At 50.3% G+C, this 17,462-nt stretch overlaps 1 protein-coding gene across 3 annotated transcripts in view; it reads left to right on the top strand.

Moving 5' to 3' along the window:
- Ltbp2 (latent transforming growth factor beta binding protein 2) overlaps positions 1-17,462 on the top strand; it is a 92,385-nt gene that overhangs the window by 52,676 nt on the left and 22,247 nt on the right. For all 3 annotated transcript variants that reach the window (XM_032908140.1, XM_032908142.1, XM_032908139.1), the window contains exons 9-15: positions 8,446-8,520; positions 11,037-11,159; positions 13,107-13,271; positions 13,498-13,713; positions 14,414-14,433; positions 15,721-15,760; positions 16,522-16,635. In XM_032908140.1, coding sequence (XP_032764031.1) covers positions 8,446-8,520; positions 11,037-11,159; positions 13,107-13,271; positions 13,498-13,713; positions 14,414-14,433; positions 15,721-15,760; positions 16,522-16,635 — 753 coding nt within the window. The remainder of the gene's footprint in view (positions 1-8,445; positions 8,521-11,036; positions 11,160-13,106; positions 13,272-13,497; positions 13,714-14,413; positions 14,434-15,720; positions 15,761-16,521; positions 16,636-17,462) is intronic.

Genomic DNA, 17,462 nt, shown 5'->3' with positions numbered 1-17,462 from the left:
TATTGGCATTGGCAAGTCACAGAACAAAAGCTTCACCCCATAAGGAGCGAATGCATGTGGGTAGTTCTGTGGTGTCAGTCCTGGAGAAAGTTGGGTCTGTGAGGGTTCCGGGGGTGATGGGGCAGAGAGCGTTAAGGCAAGTCACAGCAGCAATGACATCGCCACGTTAGCCACTGTTTATTTACCACCTTTACTAGGCCTTTGTATTGTAGTGGTGCCTAATGACACTTGCAGTTGCCATAGGATACCATGCCTTTAGCCCAGGACCCCAAGCCTGGCAGGTCTTCTCTTGTCTCCTGCTTCTGGTGGTCTGCAGTTCACTGCCTGAGGGTGGGTTTCTGGCGCTCCAGCTCAGGCATTTGCTACATTGGAGGGCCTGGGCTTGGGGAACAGCTGTAGTGAGGAAGGGTTTTCCTATTCTACAGTACCTGGGCTGAGACACCAGTCCCCTGCCCTAGTGAAATGGGACTTACTGAATTCCTGTCACGCTGAGAAAGTATTGTCTCTGGCTGGGCGGTGTTCTGCAAGCTTCTTCCAAGGGATTTGAAGCCATCTGGGAATTGTGTTCCAGGGTTAGTTAGCTCCCTCCCTGCCTTGCAGGGGTGGGCCATGATATGTGGCATCTCTGGCCTACTCCAGCAAGGTCTGGAGCATGGGTGAACTCTGTGTGAGCCAGGGTCTGTGCAGAGCTCTCTCTAATTTGCTATCTGTGGTGACATTGGCCCTCCTACCTCTCTGAGGAAACAGAGGGGGCCGTCTTTGAGGGTAATGTCCATTCTCACCGAGAGGTCCCATGGCATTTGACCAAAGAGAAAGTCCTAACTGTGGGCAGTGTGACCATTGCTGAAATGTAGCAGCTGTAGCTCTCAGGGGCTCGTGATCAGTTAGAGCTGTAATTCCACAGGAAGGGCTTCCCTTCGCCTGCATCGGCTACTTTTCTGTTGCTGTGATAAAACACTCCGATTAAAAGCAACTTAAAGGGAAGAGAAGGATAGGAGGGAAGGAGAGAAGAAAGGAAGAATGGGGTGTAGGGAGAAAAGACGGAAAGGGAAAGAGGGAAGGGGAAAGGGGGAGGAGAAGGAGGGGAAGGAATGAGAGAAGAGAGGGAGGGGAGGAGAGAAAGGGAGGGAGAAGAGAGGGAGTGAGAGGGAGGGGAGGAGAGAAAGGGAGGGAGAAGAGAGGGAGTGAGAGGGAGGGGAGGAGAGAAAGGGAGGAAGAAGAGAGGGAATGAGAGGGAGGGAGGAAGGGAAGGAAAAGGAAGGGGGGGAAGGGAAGGGAAAAGGAGGGCAAGGAGGGGAAGAGGGGGGAGGGGAAAAGGGAGGGGAGGAGAAGGAGGAAAGAGAATAAGAGACGAGGGAGGGGAGGGAGGGAAAGGAGAGGAAAAGGGAGGAGGGGGAGGGGAAGATTGGGAGGGAGGGGGAGGTAAGGATACAGCAGGGGGAAGGAGGTGGGAACTAACTCCTTGGATTGGTCTGGTTGTGTGAGGTTCTGTCCAGCATTCATTGTTTCAGCAGAGTAAATCTTCATGGCACTCTATTCCTGCAAACTAAGTTTCTGTTTCCACTTCTACAGATGCAGAACCATAGGCTAAAAGAGAATAGGAAGTGTGCTCCAAATCAGAGTGAAGCCGGGAATCAGTTGTGTACCTGGTTGCCCCGGCTGCCCTGGTCACACTGAGCTCCCACACCATTTCTACCTGGTGTTTCACCTCAGCATACCCACCTGCCTGGGGTGTGCAACTGTGGGGCAAGAAAGACTCCAGCCAGCTCAGAAATCCACCCCCAGGCCAAATATGAGTGTGTTTTGTGGGGAGGGGTTTTATGCATCAGGGATCTCCATATGCCCCTGTTGTGGACACCTTGTCATGACGGCCGAGATCAGGAGTGTACTGTAAATAACCCTGTGTCTCCTCCCCGCTCTGCATGGGGAACCAGGGCCAAACTGTCTCCAGCAGTTAGTTTCTGTTGAGGCCTCCTTGGGAGTCCCAGCAGCTGAAGGAAGGGTAGAATTAGTGTGGCAAGAGAGCTTGCAGCCAGGGGCTCTCTGTCCCTTTGCCCCAACTGTGAGGTGTGCGAATGTGGCACAAAGAGATGGGCAGCAGGAAGATGGGCAAAGTCGGTGATGAGAAATGTCCAGAGGCACACTGCCCTCTTTGATAGCAGAAAAGTTACCCACACCCATCCTACATGCTTTAGGTGTTTATAGAGTTTGGGTTGATCCTGACTATGCCTTCAAGAGATACTTTGGCTCTGTCAGGTAGGTGTCAGAGTACCAGCCGTAGGGACACGGAAGCTCCCTATGTCCTTGACATTGACATTGACATCTCTACTGGAATCGCCATAGCCAACTTGTGCTTATTTTTATACATATCTGTGTTTGTCTGTGCACTACATTCATGCAGTGCCCTAGGAGGCCAGAAGAGGGCGCTGGGTCTCCTAGGGCTGGAGTTGTGAGCTGCCCTGTGGATGCTGGGAATCAAACCTGGGTCATCTACAAGAGCAGCAAGTGGACTTAATCTCTGAGCCATCTCTTCGGCCACCTGTAGCCACCTTCTCTTTCCAGATCTGCAGATCACAAACCCCCCCTCCCCTCCCCTCCCCTCCCCCCCCTCCCCCTCCCCCCCCCCCTCCCCTCCCCCTCCCCTCCCCCTATTCTCCCCTCTCCCTCCCCCTTCCTCCTCCCCTTCCCCCTTCCCTCTTCCTCTTCCTCTTCCTCTTCCTCCTCTTCCTCTTCCCCCTCCCCCTTTTCCTCTTCCTCCTCCCCTCATCCTCCAAGTTATGGTTACATCCTTGACCCAGTGTGACCCTGAGGGTGGAGACAGGCTCTTCATATTTCCCTCAGATAACTCTGAGTGGCAATTCAATCCTTTGTGTTTGTGTCAAACTATCTGATGAGATCTTCTGGCCTCCTGATACTTTGTTTCCCATTCCTCTTTCTGATCCAAAACAAAACAAACAAACAAACAAACAAAACAGTGGGGGAAGGTCCCTGGGACCTGCTGAGCAGATATCTTCCCATAGCCTCCCCTAGACCTTAGAGTTCTCTCTGTACACAGTGCCCAAGGCTTGTCACGGATTGGCTTATTCGTTTTTCTGAAGCAGTAGATGCTCTGTAGCCAGCCCTCCACCATTCATAAAGCCAGCCCCATCCACCCACTGGGTGACATTAAGCATGCTTCTAGTTTCTATCTGCCTCCATTCACTTATCTGCAAAATGGAGCGAATTTACTAAGTACCCGTCATAACATAACTTACTGTTGTGAGATTAAATAAGCTGCTGTGTGAAGCCTTTGTTATAGGGACTCCCCTGCAGCAAATCTGTATCAGAATGTTGTTATCTGTTTCCATTTGGTGGGACTGCCCAGATCGAGACAGGGACGGGGCTTGGCACTAGAGATGGGGTCCCCACAGAGCTTACACTCTGGAAAGGAGATGGACACACACACCAGTGGCCACAGCACATGTTAAATGCAGTGATGGTGCCCTGGGAACATGCAGGAAGGACACCTCCTGCCTCACCTCTGTGAGTCACACAGTTTAGTGGCTGCTGGGTTCTCACCCCAGGCCTCATGGCCATCTGAACTTCTGCTCCTAATCCCAAGGAGGTTTTTCTGCTTCCTCAAGACAGATGCTAGATTTGGTTTCACAGAAGTTGGGAACTCCCCCCTTATGAGTTATTCTGGAAGGCTTCGGAAAGGTATGGAAATACCTAGCTTGATGTGGAGGCTGTCAGCCAAATTGGGAGAGCTACAGAGACAGAAGCTTGGCAGTTATTTTTCTCTAGAAGCTTGCCTTCAGGAAGCAGTGCCAATCCGGTATTTTCTCTTCAACCCAGTGACAGTAAAGTCTCAGTACAGGGCAGGATCTCCATTGTGGAGGGAGCCTGGGCTTCTGTGTGACTGTAGCCAGGTCCTCTCAGCTTTCCAGGGCCCCGGCTCTCACTCTCACAGTTTTCTTCAGATCCCCGTTCTCTTCTAACTGTTCATAGCTCTAGCCAAGCGCTCTCCCCTCCTCTCTCAACTGCCCAGAAAGCAAAGATCTGCCTGACTTCTCTTCTGATCCCTCTGGACATCTAAGAGGTGATGCTGCCCTGGCCTCTGGCATATTGGCATATCCTTCTTACCTCTGCTTCCTCCTTCTCTTCCTTCTCTTTCTCTCCTCCTCTCGCTGACTCTCTTTCTCTGTATCTTGTTTCTTTCTCTGTCTCTCTATCTGTCTCTCTGTCTCTCTGTCTCTTTCTCTGTCTCTCTGTCTCTCTCTCTGAGGGGTGTCTGTCTGTGGCTGGCTCTCTCTCTCTCTCTCTCTCTCTCTCTCTCTCTCTCTCTCTCTCTCTCTCTCTCTCTCTCTCCTCTCCCCCTGAAACAGTACAGAGTGAAAAAGACACTTGTGGCCTCTGGGGCAGAAGCCTGGATTCCACCTTGACTTGGTTCCCACCAACCTCCTTACCTTCCTGAGCTGTGCTTTTCTGCTCTGTAAATGGGGACTAGAAGCCTTCCTGACAGTTACTGTTGTAAGAAACAGACAGGACAGCATGGCCCAGTGTCCTTACTACTCAAGCGTCACACAAACACTAACTTGGCATTACTCCTCAGCCCCCGGCAAATTCTCTGTAGTATTCTTTCCCACTGTCTGCTCTTCCTAATGTCTGCTGCCTGCATCCAATCAGCCAGTGTTCCAAGTCTCTCCTGACAGTGTGGTCTCAGTCTCCTTCCCTCCCGTCCTCAGCTCACCAGGCCTCAGGCCAGGGGACTGCTGTGTTCCCAAGCTTCACCTCCGTCCGTGTCTCACTCCCAGTGCTTCAGAACCTACACTTAGAACTCAGAGAAGGTGGATCACGTCATTAAAAAATATTAGAACTTCAACTTATATTTTTTTAGTACCAAAGAAAACATTAAGTTTCACAAGTGTATGTCCTCACTTGATCTGTCCACAGGTCAAACTATCACATATCTCGATTGGCTTGCAATGTGCCCTGGGATGGGGTTTCCATGTGTTTGACTTTGCCATGTTACAAGTCCCCTGGTTCCCATTGTTCTGCTTCCTGCACTTGTTTGTTGCCTGGCATTAACTAAATCAATCCTGACAAAGCAGAGGGGAGACTCTAGAAAATCCCTGCTAAGAACCTGAGATCTCTAGAAACTAATAATGACGTAATCCTAAGCTATCAGGAAAAGCATGACAGCAGCACTTCTTATGACTTGTCATCGGCCCATCACACGTGGCCTGACATGCACGCACGGTAAGAGCCAAGTGGCCAAGAAGATGTGAGACGCAGAGTTCTATCTGCCGCCATAGATAGCAAACCTGGCCCTAAGAAGTAGCTACAAAGTAGCAGCTACACACTTAGAAAAACATTTGTAGGCCAGACATGGTGGCCAGCATTTGGGAGAGGGAAGCAGGTTCAGATAGAGAGTCTGAGTGTGTCCTGTGCTACACACACACACACACACACACACACAGACACACACACACACACATCAAAGCAGAGAAGGTAAGAGGAGTTGGGAATTTAGTTTAGTGCTAGGGCCCTGAGTTCCATCTTCAGCACTGAAATCAAAATTTGTAAATGCCAAGGCATTCCAACTTGGCTGTATGACTGAATGAAAATATCATTACTCCTCCTCCTCCCCCTCTTCTTCCTCCTCCTTTTCCTCCCCCCTCCTCTTTAAGAGAGAGAGAGAGGGTCTAGACCACAGTGGTCTTGAACTCCCAGAGATCTGTCTCTGTCTCCTTATTAAGATGTGAACCACCTTGCCCACCAAAATTGCATTATTTTAAAAATTGCTTCTTCTTATTTTATTTTATTTTATTTTATTTTATTTTATTTTATTTTATTTTTGGTTCTTTTTTTGGAGCTGGGGACCGAACCCAGGGCCTTGCACTTCCTAGGCAAGCGCTCTACCACTGAGCTAAATCCCCAACCCCTCTTCTTATTTTAAATTATACCTCTGTGTGTCTGTGTGTTAGTGTGTGCACCTGAGTGACCCGTAGAGGCCAGTAGAGGGCGCTGGATCCCATAGAGCTGGAGTAACAGTTCTGTCCTCCCATCATGTGGCTCCATGGGATTGGACTCAGTTTGTCAAGTTTGGTGGCAAGCATGTTGACTCACTAAGCCATCTCATCCACTCTCTTAGGTATTTCTTAGCTTGGGAATTATGAACTCAGTCTTCCCCCGGCCCTCCACCTTACTGCTGGAGATCAAACCCAAGAGGTGGGCATGCACACTGGACTGCCACTCTAAAACAATGCAGATGCTTCCTTTTCCTGTTTAGTATCAATAGGGGTTTTTTGCCTCTGTGACGTAAGAGGGATGTTGTGAAATCAAGGCAGGATGTGTGTTAGCATCAAAATACTGATATCATTTCCTCGTTAGCCAATATACATCCAGGTCTCTCCTGTGTCTCTATAATCATTTCCAAATAAAGTTAATAAAATAAATAAAGCATGCTTGATCATATGTTATATTGCAAAATGTAAATTAGTGGAATGTATAATGCATATGATATTGTAGCTATATATGTGTTACAAACTCGGATGAGAAATGTCTGTTTTTCTGTCTGTCTGGGTTTTTGTTTTTGTTTTTTTTTTTTGAGACAGGGTTTCTCTGTGTAGCCCTGGCTGTCCTGGAACTCAGTCTGTAGACCAGATTGACCTGAAACTCAAAGCCCCATCTGCCTCTGCCTTCTGAGTGCACCACCACTGCCTGGTGAAAAAAAGACGTTTTTAGTATTTCAAACAATGAACTCTTTTCGCTAGGTGAGACAGGGTCTTCGCTCTGTCTCAGGCTGGCCTTGAACTTGAGGTGGCCCTGCTGCTTCAGTCTCCTGGGTGCTGGGATTAAGAGTATAGGGCATCACTTCAGTTTCTAAAAATATTTCTCATTAAAATATATATATATATATATGCATATATCCACACATATATATGATGTACAGCATGATATTCTGAAATGAGAATACACTGTATATGTTTAGGCTGAAGAGATGATTCAGTTAGTAAATTGCTTCCTGCTCAAGCACAAAAACCTGAGTTTGGATACATAGTATGTAAAAAGAAAACACCAAGTGATGCTAAGCCTAGTGCTGTGCAAGTGAAAACAGGCAGACCCCTAGAGCTCACTGGCCAGTCGGCCTAGCTGAACTATGAGTTCCAGGTTCAGTGAGACACTTGGTCTCAAACAAATACGGTAGAGAACAATCAACCCTGACTTCTGTCCTATGCTGCTCCTACATGGACACACACCTCTCCTGTCACACCCACACGGACATATACACAGTCCACATTCGCATATGACAGACACAAAATATGTGTATTGCTTTGCATAGATACGCGTGTTAATTGACTCAATTATTTTTGTGTTTATTTGGGCGGAGGGTGAGTGTTCTTAAAATCTCTTCTTAGTGGTTTTCACGTATGCAATGCATTATTCGTTATAGTTGCTTTGTTGGGTAGTAGATCTCTTGATCTTAGTCCTCCTTGTCTAAGTTAGGGTTTCACTGCTGTGAAGAGACACCATGACCAAGGCAACTCCCATAAAGGCAGACATTTAATTGGGGCTGGCTTACAGTTTCAGAGGTTCGGTTCATTATCATCATGATGAGAAACACAGCAGTGTGCAGGCAGACATGGTGCTGGAGGAGCCAAGAGTTCTACATCTTGATCCAAAGGCAGCCAGGCAGCTAGGAGGAGGCTCTCTTCTGCGCTGGGCAGAGCCTAAGCACTAGAGACCTCAAAGCCCGCCCGTACAGTGACACCCTTCCTCCAACAAGGCCACACCTGCTAATAGTGCCACTGTGGGCCAAGCGTATTCAAACCACCACAGTCCTTTGTGAAAGTCACACCTTTAATTTTTTCATTTGTTTATTTGTCTTGTATGTGTGCATACTCATGTGTGACGTGTATGCGTGGCCTGTACGGGCTACAGGATGTGAGTGTGGAGGTCGGAGGACAATTTGTGGGAGTTGGTTCTCTCTTTTCACCATGCGGGTTCCAGGTCTTGAACTCAGGCTGTCAGGCTGGGAGGCAAGTTCTTTTACTGAGCCATCTGGCCTGTCCTGAAATTCACACCTTGGACCACCAACTCCCAAACTCCTCCCAACTCTACCACAGCTCCCAGTAACCGCTATTTCCTGCTTTGATTTGATAGGTTTGCCTTTTCAGATTGCACACAGATATGAGATAAGGGTGTGCTTGCCTTTCTGTGCCTGGTTCATTCCCTCAGCATTGTCATATAAATAAATAAATAAATAAATAAATAAATAAATAAATAAATAAATAAGCAAGCAAGCAAGATTGGCCAGAAGGATCTTAGTGAAAGCAAGGTGGGACAGCTGCCCGGGGAAATGTTTGAGGAACCCAGAGCTACTTAGCACATGGGACAACCAGCCTGTGAGCACGTGGTAGATAAAGGCTCTCCCATGAGACTGTCTGTATCTTCACTCCTCAGCCTTCCCCGTGATTGAAAACGGCCAGCTGGAGTGTCCCCAAGGGTATAAGAGACTAAACCTCAGCCATTGCCAAGGTAAGGACGACCCGGAACCAGGGTTGAGCTGGGTGGAGTGGGGTTGGGAGGTGTGGTTATGCCTGCTAATCCTGGGAGAACACCCACCCCAGAAGGCAGGAGTGATCATTGCCTGCGAAGTCTCTATTGTACACGTTTCAGCCCCCGGTGGGAGGGGCTGGCCCTAGGGATCTACATGAGGACTTACTTGATGCTGAGAGATCCCGTGTGTATGTGCGTGTGTGTGTGTGTGTGTGTGTGTGTGTGTGTGTGTGTGTGTGTGTGACTTATCCTTACTCACTTCTGTTTGAATCCCTACACATTCCCTCACCTCTCAGGCTGCTCCCCCAGGAACAGGAGGGCTTTCCACCGAAAGAGCTGAGATCACCCTGGGGTCCTGGCAGCCTCTTTAGGCTCCTCCCAACAGGGCACAATTAGATGGTTGGGTCTCCTATTTACCTACCTCACTCCTGGCCAAGGACAAGGGGAAGGTCACAGATGGCAAGGATAGGTGGACCTTGAAGCCTAATCCTGCCCCCATCTTAACGCCTCGCTGGCAGATCTGTGGGCCAGCCGAGGTGGGGGTGGCCTTCGTTAGAGCCCACAGAGGGGCCAGGCCTTGGGACACAGAGAGGGACTGAGTGGTGACTTTGTTGATTTTGGAGCCATAATGAACCTTCTGTTGGTAAGTGGCCCTAGAGTTGGCAATGTTAGCAGGACGTGGGGGCACTTACCCTCAGAGGACTTCAACAACTGTGTGAAGAGCTGTCTGTATGGCCGTGAATAAAACTGGGTTGAAGATAATATTGTCCTAAATGTCCCTGAGGTCCCTTTTGGAAGTTTTCTCTCAGGAAGATGAAACTGTAGCTGTCTGTCTGTCTATGGGGTACCCAGCCACAGAAGGGATTTTGGCTCAAGGATAGAAAGGGTGCTTGGTCCAGGCCTAAGTGTCTGTTGCTGGCTCTGCCTAACCCAGCTTTAACTCCCTTGGGTACAGTGCACCCAGAGTCTTACTGGGTATAAGGAGAACTCTGTGCCGTTCATTCTTAGACTTTCAGCAAGTCCTCTGCCTGTCCTCCACAGAGCTCCTGGGAAGGTTCCCAAACTCCAACCCCAGAGTGCCCTGGCCCCTGCTTCTTCACCCACAAGCACCATCCCCCTCCCTCTGATGTGGTAGAGAACAAGAGGGTAGGTCCAGGGTATGTGATTGTGTACACAAGCAGAGTGCTACAGCCAATCTGTGCTTGTTGCTAAGTACATAGTGATGGGTATGAGCCAGTCTATGACCCAGGAGAACAGACACCTAGTTACTAGATACAACCAGAGAAGGATTTTATTGGGTGGCATGGGATCCCTTGGTAGAACCCAATCTGGGCTGGAAGGATCAAGTAAGGCTTCCTGGAAGAGGTAGCAGTAGGCCAATGAACATAAATTGTCCAGCTGAAGCGGGTGCAGACCTCCCAGGCAGAAGGATAAGCTCCTTCATAGGCTCTGGGAGGGTCTCGGATATATGTCATGCTTTGGGTTTGCCTGGAAAAGGTGGTGAGGAGCTCTGAAGCTTAGGAAGTGCAGGGAGGCAAAGCAGGCTTTAAGGTGTGTGGGTCAGCTTCCCTCCCAACTGACAGTGGCCTCTCTTGGGTGCCTCTGCATCCTACCAAGGATGTCTGTCCTCTTGGTGCCTATCTTTTGGGACCTCATCTTGTGTTATGTTCCTCAAAGCCTGAGAATGAGCAGGTGTTTGTGATGGCCCTTGGCTACCTAAGTCACACTCTGCTCTGGAAGCACACGCTCTTCCCAGAGTACTTCCTATCAGCATTGACCCAGCAGTCACAGTCACCAACAGAGGTGCTGTCACCAGCATGCTGACCGCTTGGAGCCCAGAGGATGAGGGGTTGAGCTCCCATCCGCAGCATAAGAAGTTTGGGCACTAGGAAGAAGCCATTGTCTTTCTTACATGAGGATGAACAGGAGCCTTTGCTGGTCTTGGGAGGTCATGCAGCCTGCTTGTGGCAGGGGGATACCTCTCATGTGCCTTCCTAACTTCCTGCTGACTCTACCCTTCTTCCCAGCCTCTCAGCACTGTCCTCTCAGCCCCCGGCTTCCAGTTCCCTGCAAATATGCCCCTCAGAGTTGCTCAGGAGCTCTTGAAACCAAGACAGTGTTGTTTATCCGATTCCCATGCTGCTTATAAGAGTCACCAAGGGCTGAGTTACTCTGGGAAAGTTACTCCTGGAGCTTTGCTTCTTCTATAAAACAAGGACCCAAGAAGCTGATAAAACTACCCACAAGGTTAAATAGGGTGTCATATTCAATTACCGAGAGTATCGAGCGTACAGTAGGCACTCCACAAATATTAGCTTTCCAACCAAGACGGCTCACTTTGTGCCAGTGAGTGAAATGGTATGTGATTTTTTTATTTAATAATTCCATTGACATTGTTGAGTGGTTCCTCTCACGATCCAGAGAGATCTCACACTGACCATGTGCAGCTCCCTCCCAACCATCCATCCTCAGTCGAATTCCTCCACTCCCTGCAGACATCAATGAGTGCCTGACCCTGGGCCTGTGCAAGGACTCAGAGTGTGTGAACACCAGGGGCAGCTACCTGTGCACCTGCAGGCCCGGCCTCATGCTGGATCCGTCGAGAAGCCGCTGTGTATGTAAGTGATGGTGGGCCTTGGGGCGAGAGACACCCTCCAGGGGCACAGCCCAGACTGAGAGGCAAATTTCCCCAAACCTCATGGTCTCATGCCCAGAGCCAGTGTCTGCTATGAACTTGGAGTTGGGCCAATGTACAGAATTGATCTGTGTGCCCTGTGGGCACTAGATGTTACAGCCCCACTTTTGACTTCCGGCTTCTCTTCTAAAACTTTTTTGTGATTCACGTTTTCTGAGTTTTGTTTTGTTTTCCTCTGATCATTTCTGTCCTGTTTGCTGTCTCACTGTCCTCGAAGGTGAGTGCTGCCACTTTGAAGTGTCTGGGTGAGCCATATCTGCTAATTAAACTACTACCCAAGTTTAGCAACCAGGTCATGTGGCTGCTAAGTGACTTTTTTTTTCTTTTTAATTATGTGTATGGATGTTTTGCTTGTATTATGTCTGTGCACAGTGTGCCTGGTGTCCGCAGAGGCCAGAAGAGGGCATTGGATCCCCTGAAACTGGAGTTAGAGGTGATTCTCAGCTGCTATGTGGGTGCTGGGATTCAGACCCTGGTCCTCTGGGAGAGCAGGCAGTGCTCTTAACCACTGAGCCATCTCTCTAGTCCCTAGGTGATTTAAAGGAGCATCCATTTGTCTATGGGAGAGCGGTGTTCCTGCCCCATCCCACTGCCTTTGTATTACTTCCTGGTTCTTTTTGTGTGCATCTCCATGACCATGAATACACACCTGTCGTGAGTTATGACTTTACATAGTGAATGTGTGTACAGTCCTTGTAAACCCTGGCAGTTCTGTTCCCAGTGACCTCTGTGGTTTCTAGCTGACAGAGTTCCAGACTACCAGGCCCTTCCTCAGACAGCAGAGCTGATACCACAGCCCATGTGAGGCCCTTCCTTAGGAAAAAAGGTCTGACCTTCTAACTCACAGAGCACTCTGGCTGGCCACAAAGTGCCTGCTCCTGGGTCTGGGGATGCCATAGGAGGAACCAGACTATGCTGCCACCCAGAGGTAGTGGCACGAAGAAAGGTCTGGCTCTGACTCTAGGGATCGGAGACACTGGAAGCCCTGAGAGTTAGTTTGTTTGTGGTAGCAATAACTTGTAATCAAGGCCCTGAGGACCTTATCGTCTTTCCTTTTCCAAGCCTTAAGGTTCCTTCATTGGGCTGGGCATGGTGGTGCATGCCTTTATCCCCAGCACCCTGGAAACAGAGGCTAGTCTGGTTTGCAGTGATTTCGAGGCCGGCCAAAGCTCCATAGCAAAACCTTGTCTCAAAAAACAAAACAAAAGTTTCTTTATCAGAGACTTTGCTTAACATCCGACCTTAAAGTCACTCTGATAAAGGCATTTTAATGAAGGAACATGGAGAGAGAAGCAGTGGGCTCTCTCTTCATTTTCTCTCCCTCCCCGAGGCTCCTCTCTCCCCTTCCTCCAAGAATTCATTCTCCTGCAGATGGAGAAGTCATGTTGATGACTTCCCCTATTAGCATAATAGAGAAGTCTCTGGAGGCTGGTCCGGCTTCCCAGTATTCCACCCTGGGATTCAAAGGTATAGAGTCTCTGGTTCTCACCTCACCCCATCTTCCCAGTGAGGTTTTCTGTGGATCAGAGCACATTGCTCTCTGCTCATCCTGAAGCACATGCGAGACCAATGTCTTACTAAACACTTTGAAGGCAGCAGGTGGAGACAAACAGCTCCATCCCCAGGTCCTGCTCTCACACTTCCTGTATGAACCTACGGCCTCATCAGGTAGACACCATGGGGAGATGTGGGCCCTTCCACTGCAGCCATTTCCCGCTGAAGTTCTTGTGAGCATCCGAACTTCCCAGGCTGAGACATAAGCCGGGCTAGTCCTGGTGGCGGTGGCTGACCACACCTCTGTCCACGGCCTTCTGTACTTTTTCCCTCACACTGGCTACTTGCCCATCCCCACGCGCCCTGTCTGTTGCAGCGGACAAGGCTGTCTCCATGAAACAGGGACTATGCTACCGGTCGCTGGCGTCTGGCACCTGCACCCTGCCTTTGGTACAACGGATCACCAAGCAGATATGCTGTTGCAGCCGTGTGGGCAAAGCCTGGGGCAGCAAATGTGAACAGTGCCCCCTGCCTGGCACAGGTAACCACACCCTGAGCCCAGCCCTGACCATCAGGATACATCCTCAAAGTCAGCGGCTTCTTCCCCAGCCTGGGTTGGTCCCTTCAAGCGGGAAAATTCAGTCTGTATTCCAGACCCGGGACTCTCTCTGCAGCCACAATTGTCTCTTCCCCTTGAGGGAAGGAAGGGGGCTCTGGTTTCTTACAGGAAGGGCATGGCTCAGTTAATCTTCTATTGGGTTTTTTAGAAGCCTTCAGGGAGATCTGCCCTGCTGGCCATGGCTATGCTTACTCAAGCTCAGACATCCGCCTGTCTATGAGGAAAGCTGAGGAAGAGGAACTGGCTAGCCCCGTAAGGGAACAGAGACAGCAGAGCAGTGGACCCCCACCTGGGGCAGCAGAAAGGCAGCCACTCCGGGCAGCCACTGCCACCTGGATTGAGGCTGAGACCCTCCCTGACAAAGGTATCTGAGCTGGGGGAGACTCCTAAAGTTCTTCCTTTTCTTACCAGTTCCTTCCCTGGGGGGTGGGGTTAGGTTCAGAACGGTAACACCAACTCAGTTGCCTCGGGCTCAGGATGTGTGGGCTAGAAAGAGCTTGTATTTGAGGTCTCTAGCCAGTACTCCATAGAACGACAGGGCCATGCCCATGTCACCCAGTACAGGAGACCAGGAAGGGAGTAGGACTAAGTAAACTAGGAGATTGCCAAGAATATGGGACACAGAAGTGAGGACCAAACTTAACAGCAGTGGATGGGAGACACTAGCCCAGTCAGAGGCAACTCACTGCCTTCCTAGTCCACAGGGCAGGGCAGAAAGGATGGTGGGTAATCCACATGGTCAGGGCCACAGGAGGGAGGAGGTCTGTTATGGGTCTGATGGGGATGGTCGGTGGGGGATGGGGACTCCTGTCATTGGACATCAGGAAGGAGTGCAGGGGACTTCCTTTCTCCAACTGAGAGGTGATCTGGGCTACCTATAATGCTCTCTCCCCCTGGGTTTCTGGGGTGGTCAGTCCCAAAGGGGAGTTGACAATGAGGCAGGTGAAGGGAGTTGCTCATCTCGCTGGGGATGCAGGGAAGAGGACAGACTGTGAAGCAGTCCGATGTGGAGGGCAGAGGCTGCTGCCCCCCCTCCTGGAGCTCATCTTGTCTTCTTTTCCCAGGTGACTCTCGGGCTATTCAGGTGAGTGAGCCTTCCTGCCAGGGAGTTGGAGTAGGGTAACTGGAGAATAAACGTAGACTCCAGGTGTAGTCTCACAAGAGCTGAAGAGGAGAAGGACGGACCGGATATCGGATTTTACTGGGAGAGATCACAGAGTTGAATCAAGGACCCATTTGACCGTGTAGTTAGTCCTGGCTGCCACTCAAACCTGAGCGCTATGCATGGAAGCTAGAGCTGGTCCTGAATCTGGCTTGTTTTCAGAGCTTGTTTAACATAGCCCTCTGGGAGGAGCTCTCGGGGAAGCAGAAGTGTAGCCGTGAGGATCTCAAACTGTGCCACGGAGGAGAAAGCCTCTGATCCTCTTCCCTGGTCCCAGAATGCCCATGTGCATCCAAGACTGAGATCTCCGAGCGCCTCCTGAAGACTGAATCTGTCTTCTCCTTCTCTCCAGTCCCTTTCCAGTCTGCTGACTCCCACTCATCTGCTAAGCTGTCTCCGTGCCCTGCTTCTCCAGAGCCTTGCTTTCCTGCTTAAGAATTAGGTGCTGAAACCGAGTGTGGCACCTTTTGCCTTTTTTTTTTTTTTTTTGGTTCTTTTTTTCGGGGCGGGGGACCGAACCCAGGGCCTTGTGCTTCCTAGGCAAGCGCTCTACCACTGGGCTAAATCCCCAACCCACCTTTTGCCTTTAAACCCAGTACTTGGGATGCAGAGGCAGGCAGAGTTAGAAGCCAGCCTGATCTACAAAGTGAGTTCCAGGACAGCCAGGGCTACACAGAGGAACCCTGTCTCAGAAACAAAACAAAAAAAGCAAACAAACAAACAGAAGAACCCAGCACTGTCCCAGATCAAAGCTTCCGCTATGCGTCTTCACAGTTCCAGCAATGTCCCAATGCCGTTCTGTTCTCTGGCTTTTCCTCTTTGCTTCCTGAACCTCATCTTTCTCTATCCATAGCTGTGGTGAGCAACACCAAGTGTAGTTATGGCTCCTGGCTTCAACACACTGGCTTTGTGGCCCGGGATGATCTAGTTAATCTCTGTTACTCCATCTCTGACATGAGGATCGTAGCCTTGATATGTGCTAATGTTCCGCTGTGTGGCCAGCACCCAGCTGGTACAGGACATACATTTAACCACTGTAACTGATAAGGAAGTGCCACTGATCGGTTAAGATTGGGGATAGAAAATGCCTAGAGCAGCAAAAACTCGCTCGCTGAGAGAGTTGAACAGGAAGGAGATGGGGTAAGTGAGGAAGAAATACGTCCTAGAGATAACAGATGAGCCCCCAAAATAACCTTCATTTCTGCGCAGATTACAACCAGTGCTCCCCACCTACCTGCCCGGGTACCAGGTGAGTTCTTCCTCCTAGAAGCTCCCAAAGGGAAAAACAATAGGAGAGACATTAGTTTAGTCATGGAATGACTACCCATAAACTGACCCATGGCGTTCAAATCAGAGATGGTGTGGTGCTATGATGTGTGAGCGCTCTTTCTGGGAACCCTAATTACCTGAGGGGTCGCGAGGTTACTGAAATATCCCACAATGCTTTGTGAACATTTTCCTAGTGACCAAACTCTTTCTTAATCTCATGATGCTACTCAGGCCATTCAGCACATAAATCAGGGCAAAGAGGAGGCGCTAGCTATCTGAAGTAGCAGCTTGGCAGGGCCTCAGGGCTCTTTCCTCCAGGGGCTTCATCCTACCTCCTGATCCTGAGCTGACCTCTCACTAGAGCTGAGCTCAGAGTCAAGGATGCTGGTCTTTGCCTGCTGTGATGTGAACATGACACCTGCTGCCTCCCACGGCAACTGGGGGCTTGTGTTGGCGGCAACATTTTGTAAGCTGCAGGATCTATTACCAATGAAAGCAAGGAATGTTAAATTAGGCATCGGGAGATGGGGCTGCAGCTCTGTCTCCAGCAAGCTTAGAATCGTAGCCATTTCTATACTCCTCAGGCCCTTCTACTATGAGGAGAGGAGAGCAGATATGCCAAAAGAGAGGGTAGAGGGCGGGAGCCTGAGGTGACACTTTTGGTTCTGGGAGTCTGACTGTCGGGGAACATTGAAGGGACGCTGCCAACCAATGGACTCTACGCCCCCCTGTCCTCTCCAGGGGATGCCACTGGAAGACCAACGCCATCATTGCCTGGACAGGGCATTCCAGAGAGTCCAGCAGAAGAGCAGGTGATTCCTTCCAGTGATGTCCTGGTGACGCACGGTCCCCCAGGTAGCTGCAGCAGCCCTTGGAAGCTCTTTGCTCTCACTTCTGGGGGATGGGGTTGCCCAGAACCAAAGTCCAGGGTAGGTCTGTGAGTGGGATTTCGCTCTTGCTTCCTGAGCCAGATAAAGAGTCTCCGGCAACTCTGACCTCGCTGTGGTTCTGGCTTGCTCTTACAGAGTGGCACAAAGCCGCTAGTAAAGGCAGGGGCCCTGCCCTTGTGGGGGATGGTCCTACTGTGGGGGATGGTCCTACTCAGAGGACTCCAGGGAAAGCCATGGAGCATCTTAGGAAGAGGGGAGACTTCTTGAAGAATGGGGAGTTCATAGAGTAGGAGTCGAGGTGAGAGGGGGGCTGAATCAGTGAGGACCCCGGCAGTGGCAGCCATCTGCCCACAGGAAGAGTGTTTTGTGGGGAAGAGACAGAGTTATATTGCACAAGGTTGTTTCAATGTCCAGAGCTGGTATCTGACTCCCTCTCGTCAGCCATAGTGATGAGGGGCGGCGGTGTCGGGGAGATCGCTGGCAAACCCACCTGGCTGTGGAATGTGCCTTCCACAAAGGCTCACTGTCTGAGGACTTGGTTCAGGAGAAGCAAGGCTACTGTTTTACAGCATTGTCGCCATTGCTCTCTGTGCCCTCTTGCCTGTCCTCTCTCGGGGCTAGCTGTGCTCTTAGCTAGAGGGTCACCTTGAGTAGGAGTCCGAGGGCGGCTAGAGTTCTCTGGACTTCCGCCAGTGAGAGGAGAAAGCCTGCAGCCTGCTGCAGGTGGGAAGAGGGCATGGCTCTCCTGAGAGTTCTCCACTGACCTTTCTCGGCATTCAGAGTAAGTCCTCT

This window comes from Rattus rattus, chromosome 7, assembly GCF_011064425.1.
Source record: "Rattus rattus isolate New Zealand chromosome 7, Rrattus_CSIRO_v1, whole genome shotgun sequence".
NCBI classification, from domain to species: Eukaryota; Metazoa; Chordata; class Mammalia; order Rodentia; family Muridae; genus Rattus; species Rattus rattus.
Note: the sequence above shows the minus strand (reverse complement) of the source record. Positions and strands in the feature narration are given on the sequence as shown.